The sequence below is a fragment of the Cannabis sativa genome, chromosome 9, assembly GCF_029168945.1.
Source record: "Cannabis sativa cultivar Pink pepper isolate KNU-18-1 chromosome 9, ASM2916894v1, whole genome shotgun sequence".
Lineage (NCBI taxonomy): Eukaryota > Viridiplantae > Streptophyta > Magnoliopsida > Rosales > Cannabaceae > Cannabis > Cannabis sativa.
The window spans coordinates 9,572,079-9,595,090 of record NC_083609.1 but is presented as its reverse complement, the minus strand read 5'-3'; the positions used below and the strand labels follow the sequence as shown (position 1 = coordinate 9,595,090).

The 23,012-nt window shown below is 34.0% G+C and overlaps 2 protein-coding genes across 2 annotated transcripts; one reads left to right on the top strand and one right to left on the bottom strand.

The window, feature by feature from the left end:
• The first annotated feature begins 12,748 nt into the window (after positions 1–12,748).
• LOC115723201 (peroxisomal adenine nucleotide carrier 1) lies at positions 12,749–15,965 on the top strand. Its single transcript, XM_030652636.2, has 5 exons — positions 12,749–13,161; positions 13,670–13,901; positions 14,449–14,595; positions 14,876–15,036; positions 15,333–15,965. Exons 1-5 carry the CDS (start codon positions 13,019–13,021, stop codon positions 15,610–15,612), a joined length of 963 nt encoding a protein of 320 aa, XP_030508496.2. The 5' UTR covers positions 12,749–13,018; the 3' UTR covers positions 15,613–15,965.
• A 2,708-nt stretch (positions 15,966–18,673) lies between these two features.
• LOC115722147 (uncharacterized) lies at positions 18,674–22,305 on the bottom strand. The gene is made up of 3 exons (XM_030651277.2): positions 21,855–22,305; positions 20,057–20,500; positions 18,674–19,743 (listed from the first exon to the last, which is right to left on the bottom strand). The coding sequence occupies exons 1-3, from the start codon at positions 21,937–21,939 to the stop codon at positions 19,145–19,147; spliced, it is 1,128 nt and encodes a 375-aa protein (XP_030507137.2). The 5' UTR covers positions 21,940–22,305; the 3' UTR covers positions 18,674–19,144.
• Between the last annotated feature and the right edge of the window lie 707 nt (positions 22,306–23,012).

The window sequence follows — 23,012 nt, the reverse complement described above, 5'->3', positions numbered from 1 at the left end:
GTGGCCTGATTGACATAAGATTCAAGCTTCTTCTTTGCCTTCCTCACAATTTCCTCAATAGCTTGTCTCGTTGATGTTTCCAACTGGATCGTCATCTCCTCCATCTTGGAAACCAAAGTCATGTTCTCCACTTTGAGTTGAGTCAACTCCACTATCGTGGCATTAGCTGTTTCAGATGCCCGCTCAGCAATCACGGTCATCTAACACAGTAAAAAAAGGAAAGGAAGTGTTAGGAAAAAATGAGGTTATAGGGAAAAGATATTTATCAATAATGCAAAGAAAACCTTACTCTGACAGCCTATTGCTTAGCAGCGTGCGCCAAAATGATGAGATCATTGTTGGATGCCACGATCCACTTCTCTAGAGTCAGCTCCAAATATTGTTAGCAGTCAGGTCAATCTTCTTTACAATGAAGGGTGCAGTGTCACTTCTGACCCTGTGTGTAAGGTCGTACGATCTACGACCAGACCAAAGCTCTCTAGGGGTGCACATTTAGACCCGTAAACCCGAAAAATCCGACTACCCGCCCCGACCCGTCGCCAAAAAAAACGATCACCGAAAAACCCGTGTTGTCGGGTCGGGTTCAACTCGAAAAAGACGCCAAACGGGTTTCGGGTTCGGGTTTGATTATTTGCTTTTTTTTTTGTCGGGTTATAACCCGTAACCCGAAATTATAATTTTTTTTAATAAGAAATTAATACTTAATTACTAATTTAATAATTAATATCATTTCCAGAAAAAGTCTACGGACTATTCCTATTCTTCAGCATTTGATAGAGAAGCTAAGCCTATTAGTAATAAATGTGGTGTGCACCCCTAAATTAATAATAAGTAATTACTAATTTATTTTCACAAATTTTTAGATACTGTGATAGGGCCCTAATAATTAATATATTATTATCTATATGTAGTAAATAGTAAATATATTCGTATTCTCTTCCCAGTATTGAGTCAATTCTCTTTGAAATTAAATGTGAATTTGTATACACTCTTAAACCAGTACCACTATACCAGTTGACTTGTCGTCACCGTCGACTCACCCACACCAGTGACTAGTCGACTCGACACCCACCCACGACGGCGACTGGTTCCCTTCTCGACTCAGTTTAGCGTCCCGTGTCCACCCACCAGTCGGCAACGGCGACTGTTCTCTTCTCCAACTAGCTCAGCCCAATAGACCTGAACCCAACTACACCCAACTTGAAAAAACCCGACCCAATACCCGGCGCACCCGCACACCCGAAAACTGGGTTTGGTTGTGCATTTCCAAGACCCGAAGCCCGAAAACCCGAACCCAAACCCCAAAAACCCGACCCGTGTGCACCCCTAAAGCTCTCACCTTATCCTTGTCTACAATTTTAGCCTTATGCCTGGTAGCAAGATGGGAAGCCTTCTTCTAGGCAACAAACTTCTCCCAGTCTCGACATTTTATAAATACACGCATTGGATTCTTCAATATTTTTCCCAGCGTCAGCTGGAACTACTGCGGGACAAATGGGTCAAGCAAAATCAACAGGTGGGATCCTGAAGTGTAGTTGGAAGCTACTATTTTTGAGCTCTGGATGGTTGAGATTTTAAAATCATTTGCAAATCCTAAGATTGATTCTCTGGATGCCCTAAGTCCCTATTACTTTTGGAAGAACGCTACCTTTCAACTTCTTTCCTCGCCTTCCTCTCATCCTCATACTATTTCCTCCATCGAGAGTCTTCATGGTTGGGATCCTGGGCTTGCTCAGAACCGAGGGTGTCCTCCTGTCTTGCCTTCTTAGCCTCCTTTTCTGAGTTTGAAGGGGGATCAAACTGTTTTAGTGCTTGGATAACCTTCCTTGAGAAGACAAACCCTTCTCATTCCTCGTCTATCGGGATGGGTGCCTCTGGACCACCAGTGGCGGGTTCCTCAACAACCCACTCAACAAGAGTAGATCCAGATGGAAGCGGGACTTGTTGAAGTGGCTGAATGTTCAAAGCACCCCTGGAAGTAGAACCCTTTTCAAACAGAACAGACTCTTTCGTTTTTCTAGGGGAGCTGGGGTGGTGGCCAGAAGGGCCAGAATTTGGGTCTTTGGTTTGGATGACCCAACAACTTTACTTTTGCCTTTACCCATTCCAGCAAGCATTTGGGCCGCGACCTTGGCCCTGATCTTGGTGATGTTATCGTCAAATTTTTCAATGATTGATTCCAACAACCCCATTTGAAGAGTCTTAGGATTTTTTATAAAACCAAAAAACACGAAAAAATTTAGACGCATATGCAAGTAAAAGAATATAACTGACCAATGTTAGTTAAAAGCAGATAGAAGACTCGGGTCTGGAAGCAACCATTGACTTTGCTATATTTTGGTTTTCCCTGAGCAAATAAAGCTACATCATCCCTGTCCAAAAAGCTACCATACTCCTCAAAATCTGGATAGGACATCAGGAGGAATGGATCTATCCTATAAGACTATGATGGCTATTCAAAGTGCTTCAGGCTCCATATGATGTCGTCTACCCTATTGAGATATTCATATATCAGATACCTATAAGGATCTACACTTAGAAAATAATCAGCCATCACATCCAGTCATGGAGCATAAGTAAGACGGAATGGTTTTTTACCTCTTCTATAAGTAATAGCTCCCAAAATGCCCTCATTTTTGGCCACTGCGGTAAATCGATATGCCAGTTCAGCCTCCTTGCTGATGGGATCTGGGTGAACTCATTCCCAATCAACCAACCACTCTCTATCTAGCTTCATCACCTTCCATATCTCCTAGGCAGCCATCGCAAAAATCTCTTCTCTGACTGTTGGAGGATCGTGATATCGCAATTACTGAATGGTTCGATGCTTTGGGTCCTAGCAATAAGCCCGTATTTTGGAAGATTATCTGTGGTGACCAAGTATCCACCTGTAGAACATCGGTGGGAATCTTCCAGTATTGAGCTTCCTTAGTCACCAAGGTCAGGGTTAGAGGTGCTGGCTCGATGTTGGCTGCAAGAATAGAACCTCTTCCATCAGAAAATGGATACAAGACATGGAAGAAAATGAAAAGAAAAAATATTAGAATGCTTACCCAGAGTATAAAAGTCAAGGGATAAGGTTGGAACCCTTTTTAGTAAAAATCCCGTGGTGAAGAATCAATAGTCTCGGAAGTCTAGGATATATTTGGTGAAGCTGATGGAGCAAGTCGACTTGCAGGAGTGCTTCTTCAACCTATAAAACATGGTTTTCATCTTGTTGTTCTGCATGGGTTGCGACTTGATTGAATAGAAGTGTTGGAATTAATTTTACCAGGATCTTAGATCTACTCATAAGTATGTTGATTAACAACCTAAATATGAACTTCTAAAACCATAATAAATAAACACATATAAAGTATGAGAAACCCTACAGTGGGTGCAGCGGAATAATATGTCTCCTTCCACTCAGATCTCTAACCCTTGATTCCTTTCTGTTGCAGAGTATAATCAAGATCTGAGCCCGAATGTCCTTCTGTTAGATTTGATCCTTCACAGTCTTCCAATCTATGATTGAGGTACTGTTTGCTGTGTGTGGGCACTACTCTCTCACTAGGGAATTCGAAATTGTATCTTTCTTGTATTGTTGTGTATTTTTCAATAAGAAGAAGAAGAGATGGGCGGCTATATATAGAGAAAAGGGAAGCTCAACTTTCTGAAATAGGCAGTTTCCTGAATTACTGAGTAATAGCTTAATTGCCTTATTTGGTGTGAGCCGCCACTTTTCATTTATAGATAACTGCTAGATTTAGGTTAGTGATTATTTGGCATTAAAAAAATGAAAATAATAATTGGGAAATACACACACAAGTGGCCGGCCATGGGTGTGATTGGGCCTCACTTGGATTTTACAGTTTCCACAATTTTATTTTCATTTTCCCAAAAATGCCAATTTTCTAATTCTAACAATTTAAATGCCAAAACTAATTATTAATAACTAAAATAGATTATTAAATAATATTGTCATTTAATATAATTATTAATTAGACATATAGTGTCTCTTAATTAATAAATAAACCTAGAATCTCTTTTCTTTACAATTTCACCCCTGCTTAGTGAAAATTCACAAATTAGACATAGTCTAACTTTTAGAATTATAATTGATTAATCATAAATCAATTATTGAGTCTTACAAACAGTATGGTCTCAACTAGAATGGGGACCATGGATCTATATTGCTGAGCTTCCAATAAGTCGAACCGAATTTACCAAGTAAATTCCCTAACTTATTAATTCCTTGTTGAATCCATTCTTAGAACTTGGAATTGCACTCTCAGACTTATATAGAGCATTCTATATGTTCCACGATATAGATATGCTATCTCATTTAACCATCGTTATAATCTTAATGTGATCAAAGATCCTCTATATAGATGATTTACATCAAGATGGGATAAAATTTACCGTTTTCACCCCTCAATGTATTTGGCCCCTTAAAACACTTAGCTACCTGTAAATGATGTTTTAGTGATCTAATTTATAATCACTGAAACAAGAGCTCATCCATTTACTTCTATTTAGCTAAGCTCGAAGGGAATCATCACTTGACTTCTATACACCAGTAGAAGCTATAGATTCCATATTTATGTTCAGCGCTCCCACTCAGTCATACTATCATGTTCCCAAAATATACGTATCACCCTGACCCAAAAGTAGGCTTAAATAATAAATCAAAGAACATGAATAGCACTCCTGAGATTGAACCTAAGCATATCAGGATTTAGATTCTTTTAATCTAAGATCAACTAGTGATATTATTGACTTGAAAAGATACAACGGTAAGTTTATAATATCTTATCTAAGTTCAATATCGATCCAGTCCAATGTATACTCCATACATTTGAAACTAGTATACTTTACCAATGTCCTGGAAAGAACATAACACTTACTCCAAGTGTAAGTATACTTCATCGCTAATTATCACATCAGTGTAAATCCAAAACACTGATGAACAGGGACTTAGTCTTTTGAATCATATAATCACAATCACATTCCACTGTGTTGACAATACTGTAATTGTGAATAAATATATGTTCTGGACTTAACTGATTTTGTGTATATATTGAATATATATTAAACCATAAGCATGTAAAATACATGTTAACATAATCACTTCAAAACTCTTAAATTGATAACTAATCAGATTGTAATGGGTTTTATTTAGGGCACAAAACCCAACAAACTCCCACTTGCACTAACATAAAACAAGTTGTGCATTACAACCAATCTGTTGTCTTGATCTTCAGATCAAGTGTAGTATATTTGAATCCACCCAAATTTCTGGAACCAGGTTCATAAAACATTATGAAACATCCTTAACTATATGCTTTACTCATCAAGGGATACTGAAATCCTTACTGCTTATTAAGTACATCTGAACAAACAGAAGACATATCTCTCATATTTTAAAATTTTGAACTGAGATAATGCAGTGTAGAATCTTCTTCAGTGAATAACTTTCTGGTAATTTTGAATTTACAAAGTTATATATATCTTCTCTGATGGAGCTTGAATTATTATAGATGGGTTTTTACACTCTTCTAGAATAATTCCTCCACCTCCAGAGTAACCACCATCTCAAATTCTTAATGAGTTGGTGTAGATATTAATTTACAATTCCTTAATATCTAACATATAGGTCGCTTTCATAAATCTTTCTTGATTGTCCCCTAATGTTCTTCATTTGATTACATCTCAGATGGCTCCCACTCAATAATAGGTGTCTAGTTAAATAATACTTTTAACCTCTTACTATTGTTTTGAGGGGTATCTAGTTATGACTTATTATCTTAGTCTGAAACTGTAAGTTTCTTTAAGACTAAGTCATCAACTTAGCAGTCTAGTATTTGAAGTGTAAAATACTTGCTAGAGATTAAGCAATCAAATTAAGATACCATAAAATGTTATGAGGATTAGAAATCTTGACTCAAGTCATTCGAATGGACTATGTAAGAATTCTTCTATCTTATTCTCGTAATTCTGAAAAGTTATTTCTATCCACGTGAATGGTTAGATTTGCTTTATCAATGGTGTTCTTAAGTTCCTATCACAAGTGTTAACCAAATGAAAATGGGTAAAGAATTTTAAAATTCTCCCACTCAATCAAGGTAGTGTGATACATTATCAAAGAACTTTATTGGTATCATTATCTATTACAACTGTAAATCTAAATTGGAACATATAATCAAGATCAAGGATTTATTCTGATAATAGCTAATTTATTATATTACTTCCATGTTTAAAATTATGTGTTCACAAAGAGTACTGTGGAATATAGTCCACCCCTAAGTATATAGAGATTATGATCCACCCCTAAAGGTTATAGAGATCATGATTCTCTAAGTGTTATAGAGATTATGTGGAGTTGAAATATAATCCAGAGTTCATTAGATATAAAAGATCGTTGAACTGCATATTATTCTTAACTTTTTCTCCACCCCTATCAGATCAAAAGATCTTTTTATTAAACAAATTCTTAATAATTGTTTTAGAATTAACAATTATTCATAAACATAGAAATAATTTCTAGTGTTTATGTAGTAATAACTCTGTAAAGAGTTTAAATAACTATAGAATTTGTATCAATAATAAAAACACATACACATACAAACATAATAAATATAATAATTGGTAATTGATATATAAGATAAAGTAATGAAGCTCAACTCATAGATTGCAATTTATTTGTAAAAAAAAACTTTAATTATAAAATCATAAAAAAATGTTTGCAACATCATGAGAACAGGGAATAAAATCCCAAACTTGAAATCCAAATTGTTTTAAAACTGAAACAATTAATTCAAAAAAAAAAATAAAAAATAAAAGAATGAGCTTCATCTTTGTCTTGGACGAACTCCATCTCTAGCTTGAACTTATCGTCGGACATAGTAATCTCAACTAAAAGTTGTCATCAGAGGCTCATTCTGACCCTCACGGAGCAGTACTTTCAGATGACCGGTCAGGAATGCAAGAATAAACAATATAAACCCAGATATTTCATTTCAAACCCTAATGACTCTGAATGAGGGAATTTAAGTCTAATTCAACATAGACATGATTCATATTCAACCAATACAAGAAATCGAATCACAAGCTAAAATACCTGGAATTTTACCTACACTTACACTATAATAGCTCTACGACTTCAAAATTACGTAGACATTACACACTCATTCCTCACATTCGCATGAAAACAGTTATCACTAATTAAAATTCGAGCATGCATTTCTGTAGAAGTAAGAAATTATATAGTTCGAGGAATAAATGGGGCTAACTTGTAGGATGGAGTGTGGCTGGATCAGTGGGTGGTGACTGGTTTAAAAATCGAGTGCCCAGTTGAGAACCCAGTCAATGCCTGCCTGAACATCTAACGACTTCGGCGACTGGGGGTGGCTCACTATTGGGTTCAGTGGTGGTGCGTCTAGATACTCTCTGACTTTAATTTGTAGGAGACGGTGGATAATGATATCGAATGGATCAGACATTCACGAAAGATAAGAATGGAGATATCTAGTTTTTCTCTTTCTCAAATTCAAATTTAAAATCTCGAAGATGTGAAAATGGTAGAAGATCCTCCCTCGCTCCTATTTATACTTGAAGTTAGAGATCTGCGTGCGCATTAGTCAAGGGCCTAGATCTTCCAAGAAAAGCACAATATCAATCCAACAGTTGGGGAGCTGAAAATGCAATATTTAATACGCCTTCAGTACTCAAGGTGTTTTTCCATCATCAATATTCTCCTCAGTGTTTGTGCTGACATCAAATAGCCGTCGTTGCAATACCCCAAACATCATGCGCCTTCGAAAGGTGCATAAAATTCACAGACCAAGAAAACAAGGATACGCGTGCATTGTAAGCTATAGCCCCAAAAGTCCTCAACCTTTCACATTTCGTGATATGGAAGATGAATAAGCCAACGTTTCAAAATGGTTCACGTGTCCAAAGTGTCCAAAGTCATATGGAAGAAAGACTGCAAGCTTTTGCCACTCTCAAGTCTCGGAAGCTTGGGGGTAAATGTTATCTATATATCTAGATGGGAAAATGTGACATTTTCAAAGTATAATTGGTCTACGTAAGCTAAGGCCCAAGCCTTCCTGTATACAAAAGCCCAGTCCAGATCAGAGTCGGGCCCGAGCCCATCTAAACTCTTGAAACCTTGCCTCTGAAGATGAGGCCCCTTTACTCCCAAAGCCTGCCCAGCCTTCCAAGAGATAGAACAAACAAAGCCCTCCGAACAATTAATAAGATACCTACGAGGAGGAAGTCTAAGAGGCGTCTCCAGAAGCCTCTCGTAGGGTGACGTGACTGCCCTTTGACGCCTGGTCCCACCAAATCAAATCTTGTCCCCTATGTCAGAACATGATATTGTGCGCACCCCCAAAGGGAGTATATCCTTTTTGTCTAACGATACCTATTTGACATTCTTGTCTACTGTAGCAGCGTCCGTGCGTGACACCTATCCAGACTGCATAGGCCCCATTTGTACAGACACCTTCGACCCACGAGCCAAAATCTTATAGTAAGAGTATATCCTTTTTGTCCAACGACGCCTATATGACATTCTTGTCTATTGTAGCAGTGCCCGTGCGTGACACCTGTCCAGACTGCGTAGGCCTTATTTTTACGGACACCTTCACCCCACTAGCCAAAATCTTATAGTGGGCCTCAAAGTCATGTATCCCGTGTATTTACCCCAACGGTGAGCCTATTTTGCACAAAAATCCTAAACGAGTCATGGGTATGTTCAGATCCAAATCTAAGCCTATAAAATTTCCTTTACCCCTTCATGCAAGGAGGACAAAAAATACTTTCAAGTTCTTTCTAAGCTTTCTTCTTTTAAAAAAAAAACTAGAGGGAAAAATACTAGAACAAGAATTAGGGTTCTTCAAATTGTAAGACCCATTTGTAATACATCAAGCCTTCTTAGGCCAATACATTGACTCATGGACTAGGATTCATTAATACCTGAACCGCGTAAAACTCTTCATCTCATTACTTAACTACTTATCTAATTTCTTAAGCTCTTATTTAATTTAGTTTTCGAAAATCTCAATAAACACCACCCCTTCACTATTCCACCTCAGTCCTGTTACACACACTAAGGTCATCTCCAGTGGGCATTACTCAATGTTGTTGCAAAATAACGATGGGCTAAGTGTATGATGTGGCAAGAGAGAGAGAGAGAGAGAAGAGATAGTTAAAGAATACATATAAAATGTGATCTTATTTAGGGATCAATGCTCATTAAAAGAAAATCTATTTGGTTAAAGTTTAAAAGTGTGTCAGGTGGTCAACTATTTTTGTTGACCAACATGAAGATGCCCTAACCAGCTATAACCTTCTACCCAATCACCATCCACCACGTCAAGACAATCAAGGGCACTCTCGTATCCTAATATGGAAGAAAAGTTCTTATGGAGCGTTTGGTAAGAGGTGTTTAAAATAATTTAATTAATTAGAATAATATAGTATAAATATGATTGTCTATAACTTTATAAGTGTGTTTGATATGTATATCTAGTTTATTTACTGATAATTAGATTATATTATTTAGCTAAATAAAAGAAGATGATAAAGTGTTGTGAAAAGTTGTATAAGAAAATATTAATATATTAAGTCAATGATATTAAGATAGGTAAATATTATTTTGGACTATGTGTTTTGTCAAAGTTATTAATTGAATCTTATGTTTTGTTAAATGACAAAATGGACCCCGTATTTTTCAAAATGGTACAAATAGGACCCTGAACTCATTTTTTGTCATAATAAAATTTAATAATAATCCGATCTAAATGTGTTATGACAAAACTGTTTATATTTTCTTTATCTGTTCATGTTAAGGATTGTCTTTAAGTTGGTTATATTAAAAAAATTAAAAATTAAGTTCAAGGTCCTATTTTTACCATTTCAGAAAATACAAGGTCTATTTTGTCATTTAACAAAATAGAGGGTCAAATCGGTAATTTTCACAAAACACAAAGTCTAAAATAATATTCACCCTATTAAGATTGATCATATTTTTTTTTTGGAAGTATTTAAAATTTCCCCAGTAGAAGATAATTTTATTTGCAAAATAATAATTTTTTCATACTTAAAAAAATAGAAAAACATCATACTAAACATGGTAATATAAAAAATTACCATTGCCATAGCCTCTAAGTAAGATAATACAAAATTACTATGTTTAGTAACATTGACTAAAAAATAGGGATTTTTTCTATAATAAACTAAAAAGGGAAGCAATTTACATTTATAACTTAAAAAGGAAAAATAAACATAAATAGAAAACAAAACTTTCTATTTACAAAAATACCAGCCAACCACAAAAAACGGAGGAGAGACCTCCTTCTTCGTGACCCAGCCGAGAAACCTCAAACAACCAAATCTCCACCATTTTTTTTTAAAAAACCAAGGAAATCAGATCTGAACAAGATGTAGATCTCAACGAAAAACCAATCAAAATCCGAAAAATCTATATAGGAAAAAAAAAAGGTATTCAACCTCCATTGCTGTACAAAAAATGCAAAAACAACCTACAATCAAAAACCCAACGAGTTCAAAGGAGAGGAATCGAAGAGAAGGACATTGAGAAATCATTGAAACTCACCCATAATCGAATCAAAGAAAGAATTGAAGGTAATACAATTTCTTCATGAACCTCTTCCTATTTTTTTATTCTACATAATTGAGAATGTGTTATAAATTGAGGAAAACAGGAAAAAATTGAAATGATCAGGAAATTTTATAAACCTGAACAAAAAAACAACAAATTGCATCAAAAAAAAAATATTAATGCATATAATTAGATGCTACAGGATTTGAATCTGTAAGCAGTTGTTTATAAGTTGTTTTCCAATAAAATAATTGTTGTTTGGGATCTCCAAACAAGAAATGTTGAATTTATCCTTATTAACTAACGTATGCTTCAAAATAGTTGTTTAATAGTTGATTTCACAGATAAAAATATGATGATGGCAGCATATGATAACAACTCAGCACAGGAAGATTTGCAGCAACCTGGAAACAACCCAGGAACAACTTCCAAGCAACAACTATTTGCACACACAATTCAAGATGATACATTTTTTCTAGAGACAGGGACTGTGACATCAGAGACAACCATCCAACAACCAAAAAACAACACAAAAAAAAACTACAGGAGTAAATGAATATTTTGACTTCACTGACTACGCAAAGCTTGTGGTTGCAGAAATGGTACAACAGCTTGAAAACAACCAGGAAGAAGAAAAAGAAGTCGACAACACAAAAATGATTATCATCACTGACAAATGACATGAAACAATAGAAAAGGGAAAAACAGAAATGTACTATAAAAAAACACAAAAAAAAGACACCTTAGAAGGATTTTTTTTTTGGGTAAGTCAAAGTCTTCATACTTTTCTGAGCTCTTAGCATGGACCTGAAAGAGGGAAAAAAAAAACATAAGCAACAAATTTGAACAACTATAAATAAATACATTGCAAGCAACAACTAAAATGCAAAACAAAAAATAAGCAACCAGGAAAAAACCAAAAAACAACATTTAAAAAACAACTCCAATATGCTCATCCTAAAAGATGAGCAACTTCAAAGGAATATATTAACAACAATATGCAGAAAATAAAATTAAAATAGTAATTGTCAACTAAGAAATTAAATTAAACAACCTAAAAATAACTGAAAACAAACAGTTAAACAAATGTTCATAACAAGGTCATAAGTTACTGAAAAACTAATAATGCTATAAACTGTTTAATAGCACAAAAAAAAAACCAAAAAACACTAAAGAACAATACAAAAACAACATCAACAAAAAAGACATAAAAGAAATACAAAAAAAAAAAAATGAGACAAAACATAAAATCGTCATTATAAACAGGTAAAACATTAACAAAAAGAAAACAAAGGGTGATTAAAAATTTTAAACTTAAGATAATGAGAAAATTCAAGGTAACAATACCTTGAATTTAACTTTAGGCTTCACTTCCCCATCATGCACTTCATCCTCAAAATCAAAATAAGATATAACCTAAAACAAGAAGGGGAAAAAAATTTAAAACACAAAACATCATATGAAAAAACACAACAACCAGAAAAAAACTAAACAAAAATTGAAAAACAACATAACCCAACTTACATTCTTGGCAGATTTCGAAGATTTTGCTCTCTTTGTCTTGCGAGACTCAATCTTATTTGGAATAGGTCTTTTCTTAGAACCAGATGGCTCTGCAACATCACTCATTCCTTTCTTCGCAATGCGCTTCAAACTCATCTTAGGATCAACTTTAGATGAATTTGTAGGAGGTTTCTTAGAAATTTTAGAAATTTTTTTAGCTGGGGAAGGTAACTTCGAACCCGACTTAGTGGTGGCCATTTATAGAAGAAGAGAAGACAATGTGGGAGGAACAACTTACAGAGCTTATGGAAGATAATGGAGATAGTGACATAGATGAGAGGTTGAAAAATCGTGGGTTAGGGCTTTGGACGGGATGATCGTGGGTTGTGGTAATGAAGAACCAAGGAAAGAGAAACAGAAAATTAAAATAAAAAAAGAAAAAAAAGAAAGGAGGAGTTATGGAAGTGGTGGAGTGTAAGAAGAGAGAAAACCATGACATAAGCATAGAGATAGGTATATTTGTAATTATGAAACTTTTGAAAATGTAAAATTGAAAAATAAAACTTGTATAAAAGTTTAAATAACCCAGCATTGACAGAAAAGTAAAAAAAGGACAAAAAAGGACACCAAGTGTAAAAAGCTCTAAAAAATATTGTGTTTGTGAGTTTATTCCAACAAAAGAAGAAGCCTCTTCATTCACGTTTCAATTCCCAAAAAGATGCACCAAAATTATCAGTATCTGCGTCACTATCAGTTTTTGTACCTTTAATGGCCACTACCAACTTTCCAAAATCTGACTACTTCCATGGATAACTCACCCTTTTTCTTTTTCTTCTTATTCCCTTAAAAACCCAATTCTCAGTTTGTACAGATAAAGGCTTGTAAGTTGATTACAAGAGGAGGGAGATGGAGCTGGATCTGGAATCCATTGCAGAGGCAACTTCAGGAGCTATTGGAGCTTTGGTTAGCACAACTGTATTGTACCCACTTGATACATGTAAGACTAAATATCAAGCTGAAGTCCGAGCTAAGCATCAGCAAAAGTACAGGTGAAAATTGAATTTGATTTGAGCCCATTATCTTTGCCTTACAAAATTCAATTTCGTGCTTGCTTATATTTGGGCGTGGGTTTTGTAAAAGCTGAGATTTTTATCTGTATGCAAATGCTATGACTCTAAGATTTTCGCTGAGTCATTTTATTGGGCTGAATTTTGATGTCTTGGAATTGTTATGTATAACTGCTCTTCATTGTAGAGTGAAGAGGATAATCTGCTCTGAAACTTCAATATTGTAGATTAATACAATGGCAGTGTATAGATTTTCGAAAAGGAAATGTTAGTCTGCGGTTTTTGTTTGTAATTTAGAACTATGAGAGATGATGCTTCTGTATCTCGTGATGAAAAGGCTTGACATAACTTTTTGCTTTCATAGTTAACTTGGATATAGCTCAAAGGTTTGAAACAACTGTTTTAGGTGATAGTGATACAAAACTAAAAAGATATTTTATTTATGACTAGTAAATTTATGCATAAGCAAGAGGCATATTGGTTTTTGCAGGAATATTTCTGATGTTTTGTGGGAAGCGATTTCTACCCGCCAAGTGTTTTCGCTGTACCAGGGCCTCGGAACAAAGAATCTGCAATCCTACATTTCACAGTTTATCTACTTCTATGGATACGGTTTCTTTAAGAGGTTGTACTTGAAAAAAAGTGGAAATACAAATATTGGGGCTAAAGCAAATTTGCTTGTTGCTGCAGCTGCTGGGGCTTGCACAGTCTTAGTGATACAGGTCAGATGATTCAATCATAGGTAGATGTCCAGATATGGAACATTTACAATGATAGTAAATAGCATGAGAAAACTGATAAAAGAATTTAATCACTGCTATTTGTTAAAGCTTTCTTTAGTTCTGTGAGGTAGTGATGAAGGAGAATAGTCATGAATATACTATAATTTGTTAGGCTAGTTGCTTATTTCATTTATGTGGTTTATTTTATGTTATTTCTATTATGATGTCATATTTATTAGTGGGCTATATAAGCTTATGAGTAGGATTGTAATGGATATTATTGAAGATTGAATAGTAAAGTTGAGTGTGTCTCCCAATTAGTAGTTTTCCCCTTGTTTGCCATTGATTTGGCTTGAGCTTTGCTCACCATTCCAATTTTTTACGTCAAGCTGAGTGACACAAATCTTTCTAGGAATATTTCTTATTCAGATGCCATCGAAAGGAAATTTTCACTTAAATCCTTGTATCAACATACACAAGCATGATTTATAAAACGTATTTTGATTCTTAAAAGTTGACATTGGTATCTCTGATTGTTCATTTGCAGCCTTTGGATACAGCATCTTCAAAGATGCAAACAAGTGAGTTTGGAAAAGCAGAGGGACTTTGGAGAACTCTTTCAAAGAGCACTTGGAGGGAGGCATTTGATGGTCTTGGCATCTCTCTTCTTTTGACAGCCAACCCTTCTATTCAGGTACCTTTTTCATTCTTGTACATAGACATGCACTACAGGATTTGTTAATTCTTATCTTAGATTGTAGTCGAGAAAATCAATTTTCTTCCGTATTTCGGTGGAGTGTCAATGACCTATCTGTAAGTATGCTAATTGCTAAATGCCTTAATCACAAACAAAAAAAAAAAAGTATGCTAAATGCCACCTGCAGGTCTCATTTTTCCTAGTTGTACAAAAGTAAAAAAAAATTGCTAGAGAAGAACAACTTAAATTGTATTGAAACTGAATTCCTATGGTACAGTACACTGTGTTTGATCAGCTGAAACAAAGACTGTTGAAGGGAAAGCTGGGTAGTAAAACTGGTAAAGCATCGACCCCAGAAGCTCTTTCTGCCTTTTCTGCTTTCATGTTGGGTGCTGTCTCAAAGTGTGTTGCTACCATATTGACATACCCAGCTATCAGGTGAATGAACTACTCAATTAATCATTATCAAGAAAATTGTGAACTAAATGGAATAGACTAAAAAAATTGAATCCCAAATTGGAAATGGATAAAAAGAGAAAGAAACTTGGTCTTTCTTAATATAACCCGTCATAATCCAAGGTTATCATCTTATTACAAAGAAAATAATTCCATGATTTCATTATTTTTATAGTTTGCATAAGGATTTAAAGATTTGTTGTTCCATTTACTATATTTTTTTGGCAATAATAGCAGAAGATTTACATATAGTAAAATTGCTATACAATTTGGGACAGATGCAAGGTAATGATTCAAGCTGCCGATTCGGATGAATTTGGGAAAAGTGAAGCTGACAAGAAATCCCAAAAGACAATTTCAGGTGCACTATTTGCCATTTGGAAAAGAGAAGGCCCTCTGGGTTTCTTCAAAGGATTACAAGCTCAGATAGTAAAGACTGTGCTAAGCTCAGCTTTGCATTTGATGATAAAAGAAAAGATAACGAGGACCACATGGATTCTACTAATTGCACTTAAAAGGTATGTATTTGTCACCCCTGTTAGACTAAAATCTACTTGAATTCAGTGAAAGCCCAGCCTTCATCGCAAAGAGCTCCATCAGAGTTGTCCACATTTGGAGGATTCATGTGGCAAACGAAATAATCAGTTATGGACGCGGAAGGTTAAATGCTAGTATCGTAACAAGGGAGTACAGAACAAGATTTATTTTTCCTTGATATTTTAATGTCCTTATTTGGATACTCTTGTTAAAGTAGCATCTAGTACGTTGGGGCTTTATTAGTCTCGTAGTAACAACATTCAGATGCCTCCCATTAACAGGATGCCATAGACCTTTGTTGGATTGTCAATTAGTCTTACCCAACAAATGGCAAAGTAATAATGGAAAAAATCAACAAGCATTAACTTTGTGCATTTCCTCCTTAAGTAGTAACTTGTTCCATACATGTTTGGATTATCTTATGAAATAAAGTCTATACTAATCTCTAAACGAAAGGGATTTCCCACTATTTATTAAACTCCATATCTTGCAAACAGATTAAAATTCTTTCTTCTCACCTAATAGGTGATTTCTTGGGGTGAATCCAGTCATCTTGATGATAAGCACTCAATGCGTGTTCAGATGTGGCTATGAGATATTTCTATTCCCCCTCAGATGATGGATTTAGCTGTACCAAATTGATTAATCAGACCATGGTTATTTCTGTTAAAACTAAGCTAAGTTAATGATTGTCCCTCCTAGGTGTACCTACATAGCAATTGCTATCATTTCTTGCTCCCCAAATATTGCAGGGTTCAAACGGGTAGCCCTAGTTTTAAGCTTGGGGGATTTGTGGGTGTTCAAAGAAAAAATGCCTAAAGATTGTTACCTTGTAGAGCTCATCATCATACCGAGCACATTATATGTTATTTGATAATTAATCAAATACCAGAGTAGCCATGAAAAAGACTAAACAACAACTCAAATTTTATAGGAGTTAGTATCTGCTATTTCAGTTAGTTCAATTAGCTCAACATGGTTTCTTAGCTTTGACCCAGTCACCTCTAATGTTTGCCTGTGCTTTAAACAAGATTGGTTTAAAAAAGCTAAACTAGTTCTTACCTCATCGTTGCTAATGGGAGACGAGTCATGCACCATGTTTCCAACTTTGTCTAGTTTTTTGTAAAACATTGTTTGAATTTCCTCAACAACCGCTTCTTTTTATGCAGTTAGCTGTTTGTTTTTGTTTCAAACAGAATAATGCAGAATAAAAAATACAAAATAGAAAGTTTTAAAAGAGAAGCAAAATATATTCAACTCGTGTGGGTTCTCTTTTATTTATTTATTTATTTATTAAAGTGAAATGACTATGGAGATTATGGTTTCAGTTTCTGTTTATCGGGAGAGCCTATTTGGGCTCAAGGTTTTTTTCTTTTTCTTTATTGAGAATTTGGGCTCAAGTTTCGGTCTGTTGTTCGTGTGTCCTATTTAAAACAAAGGAAGGCTCGGTCAACCATTCTCACCTAGTGCTGCAAATTCGGGTTTGGTTTTTTGACAAACCGGCACGAGCCCAGAAGTTACGAGTACGACTGGGCACAAAAAAATATAGACTTAAATACGACATGGAATGATGCCACAAATTAGCATAACACGACACGAAAAATATATTTTTACTCACGACACGAAAGACATAACACGTAATCATGGATAGATTAACCTAAAAAGTAAAAAACACACGCGACAAGTTTAAAAAGTACGTCACGACATATTAAAAAATATTATAATAATAATATATGATTTTAGGCTAATTAGTAATTTTTCTTCCTGAACTTTGACATGTACTAAATCGTGCCCCCTGCACTTTTTTGGCCGTTAAAAATTCCCCCCGAACTATTGAGATTGTTAAATTTAAGGACTTTTGTCTAATTTCATTTAATTTTACTGTTTCAGTGATTGTTTATGTACTAAACCATGCTCCTTAGACTTTGATTTTTACCAAATTATGCCCCTCAAACTTTGATATGTACTAAATCATGTCACTTGAACTTTCATCCATGTTAGAATTTTTTTAGTAAAATTAGACAAAAGTCCTTAAATTTAACAATCTCAATAGTTTGGGAGGAATTTTTAACGGCCAAAAAAGTTCAGGGGCACGATTTAGTACATGTCAAAGTTCAAAGGAAAAAATTACTAATTAACCATGAATTTATCATAGAACTTAAATATAGTATTGAATAAAATAAATACTCATTTGGTACCTGTTTTTATTAAAATGCAAACTTGATATCTTCTGTTTTAGATAATAAATAATCAGTACCCTTGATATACAAAAACTATCTCAATAATGTAAAATTTTAATATTCCCAAACTACTCTATTTTAATTATTATAATAATAATAATAATAATAATAATAATAATAATAATAATAATAATAATGGAGTTGTTTGGGAATATTAAAATTTTACTTATTTGAGGGTACTAAAGTAATAGTGTTTATAAATAAGAAAAATTTTATTTACACTCCAAAAATTTCTAAAGACACTCTATTTTAATAATTTTAATTTTATATATAATTTATATTTTTAATTGTACTAATTTTTTTTAATTTTTTTCTTCTAATTTATATTCTTAAAAAATATACCTATCAAATAAAATAAAATTATATTTTAAATATTATGAGAAAAATTAAAATAAAAAATTATATGAAATTTTTTTAGAAAAAAAAAATATATATATATACATGAGTTAGAAAAAATTATGAAAAATAAAATTAAAATAAATATTAAAATTAACATAAAATCATGTGAATTTTTCTTTTTTTTTTTTTGCTAAAAAAATATTAAGAGTAATTTTTAAAAATTATTTAAGTTTATATTTTTTTTTTAATAATAAAGTGTATTTATAATTTAATGGAGTGCAAATAGAAATCCCCATAGATAAAAGGTACTAATTGATTATAATCTAAAACAAAGAATACCAAGTGTGTATTTTATTAAAACCACATAATTTATTATAAATTTTTATTTTGACAAAAAATTAGTACATAATACTATTTTAAAAAATACAAAATTTAATTTACCATCAGATTAAATTGCTAATTTTTACAAAATACTGATTCCAAAATATTATTTACTTTATATATAAAGAAATAAATATAATGATTTTTTATTCACAAGAAATAATTTTCTAAAGTACATCATGTAATACAACACACTTTTATTTCACATACTAATTTAACAACATCTAAGGGAAAACGAGATACGTATACCCTCAACTCTTTATTGCATAACTAAAAATAAATACAAAAAAAATTAATAATCACTAGACACTCTTGTATATATAGATATGTATCGCCATGGCCGCAACAAGATACATGTCCACTTCAATGGTGAAGAAATATTCACTATCTATATCATCAATAGCTGTGTTTGAAGTTGCAACGAGCTTGCCTAACGTCATGGCCTTTTATTTTCTTCTTAATAATTTATCTAAAAATGATGAAAAATGCAAACAAAAAGGGGGTGTGTGTGTACGTCTACATATTATATATAACTAAATATGCGTGTGTATGTGTAGCTATATTTGTGTGTATATGTGTATATATGGACGTGTTTATAGGAATAGAGCGGAAGCAATGAGGAAGAATAGGGAGTAGTAAGTGAAGCTAATTTTGGGAGCTGCAAAATTTGTTGAATCAATGGTGTTGACTGAACTGCCTCTGTTGAGTGGGTTGGGAGCAGTGGCACCGGGAGCAGTGGCTCCCGGTGTTCGGCCAACAGGTACAGCAGGGTTTCCTACCACAGTGTTCGAGGTTAGAACAACAACGAACCAATCATCTTCAGAGCCAATTCCAGCCACGGTGAACGAGCTGTCATTGAGATATTTCCCGTATTGGGAACGCTTGAGGTCAGAGAGGGCGAGGGTCGGTACTGATCTAGGAATGCAAACAGGCAATACAAAGCCGTCGGTTGTGTTGGAAACGATCAAGTTGCATTTGGCTAAAAGCATTGGGTAACTGGAGAGACGGAATTGAGGCTCAGTGCCTGGTGCAAGGACAGAGCCTGTGGTGTTTGTGCAAGGTTGATCCTGGAACCGGTCTGCGAATTCTCCAGCAAAGCACTCGGCTCTGTCATTCTCTAACAGTTGAGTTAAGTTTTGTGCAGCTCGGTCAGAGTTAATGCCTCTAAGAAGAAGATCTTCCTCATCAGTATCTGCACGAAAACAGTGGAGGGATACTCCATTTGACTATATTGCTAACACATTTTGATATTTATGAGAAATCAAATTTAAAGCATATATATGTTCATACAGGAATCAATTAAATCAGCAGTGTGAAATCAAAACAGATTATTCAAACATGGTGTGTTCGCCTTCATCCAGAGAAAAGAAGGAAAATCGTGTTTAAGGAAACAAATTAAAGGTGTATGGATGTGCTCTCAATTTATAGCAGTAAGATAGATGCAATAAACAAAAACACAAAGTGATAAATCTTGGGAACAAAGTTGGCTATGTTGATTGAATTGCCTGTATCGAGTGATGTCTGGGCAGGCACGAAGCTTCCCTCAGCTGTGTTTGTGGTCAGAACAACAATGATCCAGTTGTCTTCAGAACCGATTCCAATGCCTGAAAACTTGGTGTCGTTAAGGTAATTTGAGTACTGGGAACGTGTGAAGTTGGTGAGGACGAGACTTGAATCCAAGTTGGGAACACAGGCAGGCAAAACAGCCCCATCCCTGGTGTTGGACACGTTCAAACGGCATTTGGTTAAGATATTTGGATAGTTAGCGAACTGGGGTTCAGTTCCTGGCACAGTGTTGGCGCCTGTTGCGTTTGTGCAGGGTCGATTCTGGAACTGTTCAGAAAGTTCATCGGCAAGACACTCTGCGTTGTCATTCTTCACTAAAGCTGTCAAGTTTAAGGAAGCACGATATTCGTTGATGCTTTGAAGAAGATGATCTTCCTTGTCTCCTGGAAAACAGCAAAAATATCCGAGTGCCAAAATGAAAACCTCAAAGGATAAGATAAATCTAAAAAGGTTATAGCCTTGAACGAAGTCATGCAACTAAACTTTAGGATAAAAAACATAACTCCGGTCAAACTTATTCCTGAAGTGCCAGTTGCAGAAAATGAATTTGATATATCTTTTGTACCACAAAAATAATTAATGTTTTGTTAGATCTACTAATATATATACTTTTTCTATACACAAATCAATGAAACATTTGCACCAAAGCAACTGAGAAACAAAACCTTAGCAACCCTAAATAGTTGAACCATGCAATAAACCTAATCGTTATAATTAAATGATTTGATTTCAATGTGAATTTCTATGTCCTTTAAAAGATTTCAAAGTTATGGATCCCTACTTTTTCTTTTTGTTCCATAATAGTTGTTCAAAATCCCAGGTTTCCTGAGCAGAAAAATAGATAATTCCTATAACAATCTCCACCCCAACCCCAAGAAAGAACAAAAAGAAAGATCAGAAAAAGGTTTTCCTCCAATCTTAAAACTAGCATATTACCAGGCAGGTCAGGATGAGGAATTTATATATATATATAAAAAGCTAACTTATTTAGTTTGGAGCTGGTTCTTCTCTGTATGTAATATTGTTTGAGAAGGGAATCAATGAATACATGGACAGCATAGGATAGAAATGCTTCAACAGAATTTGGTTCAACATGAGAATGGCTCTACAGTTCCTATTATCACATAAATAATTTTCTTCTCTTTCAACTTAATCCCAATCCAGTTTTGAGGTGACAAACCTCTAATTTTCACCAGCATTTGGAAAACTAAGTTAGAAAAATTGACATAACACCAAATACAGATCTAGTAAACAGTAAGATGGTGATCATAGCCTAACTACAGTAAGAGAAAACAATAAAAGTTCATTTAATCTACTTTCCCTGAAGCACCAAATTCTTCTAAAATTAGCTTGTAAATTTCAGAATGAACTTGATTCATGCAAAGTAAAAGACCTTATTGCTTGCATTTGCAAATTAGCAGATCTATGCTAGTATTGTACACATCTTAAGATAATACCTCTGTTTCTTCCCCTAATTAAATTTAATAAGCCATACCCAGATCAATTCCCTACTCAGATCTAATCCCAATATGATTTCAACCATAACATCAAACTTACAATACAGAAACCCAAACACACACATAAATGTCAACATTCTTGATTCTTATTGCTCGAGCATATACTCATTCAACTCAAAATGAAAGCAAGCTTTACACAAAACAAAGCACAATACATAACAATTAAGGGAAAATTCTGTTCTTGATAAACCCATTAATAGAAGAAAAGTAATTAACTTACCATGGTCGCAGTTAACCGAGTGGCTCAGCAAGATAATAGAAGAAATGAAAATTGGGAAGAGAAGAGAACGAAAAAAAGAAGCCATTGATGAAAGAATGAGATCTCAGAAGTAATTCTTTTTCTTTAAAGTTAGGATTTTTTGGGTTAAGAGAAGAGCTATTGTTCGTTATTGTATTGTTCTTCTTTTGGGTTTTGCTTTAAGAAGAAGCTGTGTTGTCGAAGCTTTTATAGCATGAAATTGTGAAGAAGACAGGGTAGCTAATCAAATCTAAAACGACGACGTTTCTTGAAAGGCCACATCGGTCAAAATCCGCAGTCTGTCTTCTGGTTTGACTTTCACGTTGATTATCTTAAATACAAAGAAAATGATAAGTTAACCAATTAATGATAACAAGAACATTGCTATTACTTACATTTTTCTCGACATGTCGTGTTGCGATTGACTAGCGATACTCTTTAAAAACTATCATATTAAATTATATGGGACCTAATACTTAATTAGAACAATAACAATATTGACATAAGAAGATACTGGACCCCAGTACCTTTAACATTTCTCTAATAACAATAGCTAGTTAATCGAAATAAAAATAAGATTAATAAGACTACCCGTATATAATGTCATTAATATGTTGTCAAATTTCGTACATTTTTTTTCTTGATTTTTGTACTTCTTTTTTCTTCTATTATCTTCCACACGTTAATATATAGAAATAATTAATAAAAATAATATGAAAAAAATAATCAATGGATATACACATCAACTCTTTAGTTTCTTGAAAGCGTTCATCATAGGTATTTAGTTTCTTTTGGGAAGAAAAAAGTCTCTAGAATATCTCATTTTTCTCCTAGTATAAAAAATAAAATGATCAATTTTTTGTTTTAAAAAAGTATTACCGTGTATTCATATGAGATTTAGCATTTATTTTTATAAACAAATTGCTTTTCTAAAAAATTAAATAAATAAAATTACATATTTCTTCAAATAGTTATGACTTTTAAATTTAAATTTGATCAAAATTTCAATTATAACTCTAAAATAGTTTAAAAAATTCTACCATAAGTTTTCAAAATTTCTCTGGTGATAGTATTTTTTTTTCAAAATTTAAGGAGATCACAACTCATAAGTTTTACTATCTTTAACCTCATTTTAATTTT

Coding starts and splice junctions, on each gene's coding strand:
- LOC115722147 (XM_030651277.2), bottom strand. CDS start 21,939: ATGGCTTCTTTTTTTCGTTCTCTTCTCTTCCCAATTTTCATTTCTTCT. Junction 20,501..21,854: donor CTCGGTTAACTGCGACCATG/GTAAGTTAATTA, acceptor GCTGTTTTCCAG/GAGACAAGGAAGATCATCTT. Junction 19,744..20,056: donor CCAGACATCACTCGATACAG/GCAATTCAATCA, acceptor GTTTTCGTGCAG/ATACTGATGAGGAAGATCTT.
- LOC115723201 (XM_030652636.2), top strand. CDS start 13,019: ATGGAGCTGGATCTGGAATCCATTGCAGAGGCAACTTCAGGAGCTATT. Junction 13,902..14,448: donor GCACAGTCTTAGTGATACAG/GTCAGATGATTC, acceptor GTTCATTTGCAG/CCTTTGGATACAGCATCTTC. Junction 15,037..15,332: donor TTGACATACCCAGCTATCAG/GTGAATGAACTA, acceptor AATTTGGGACAG/ATGCAAGGTAATGATTCAAG.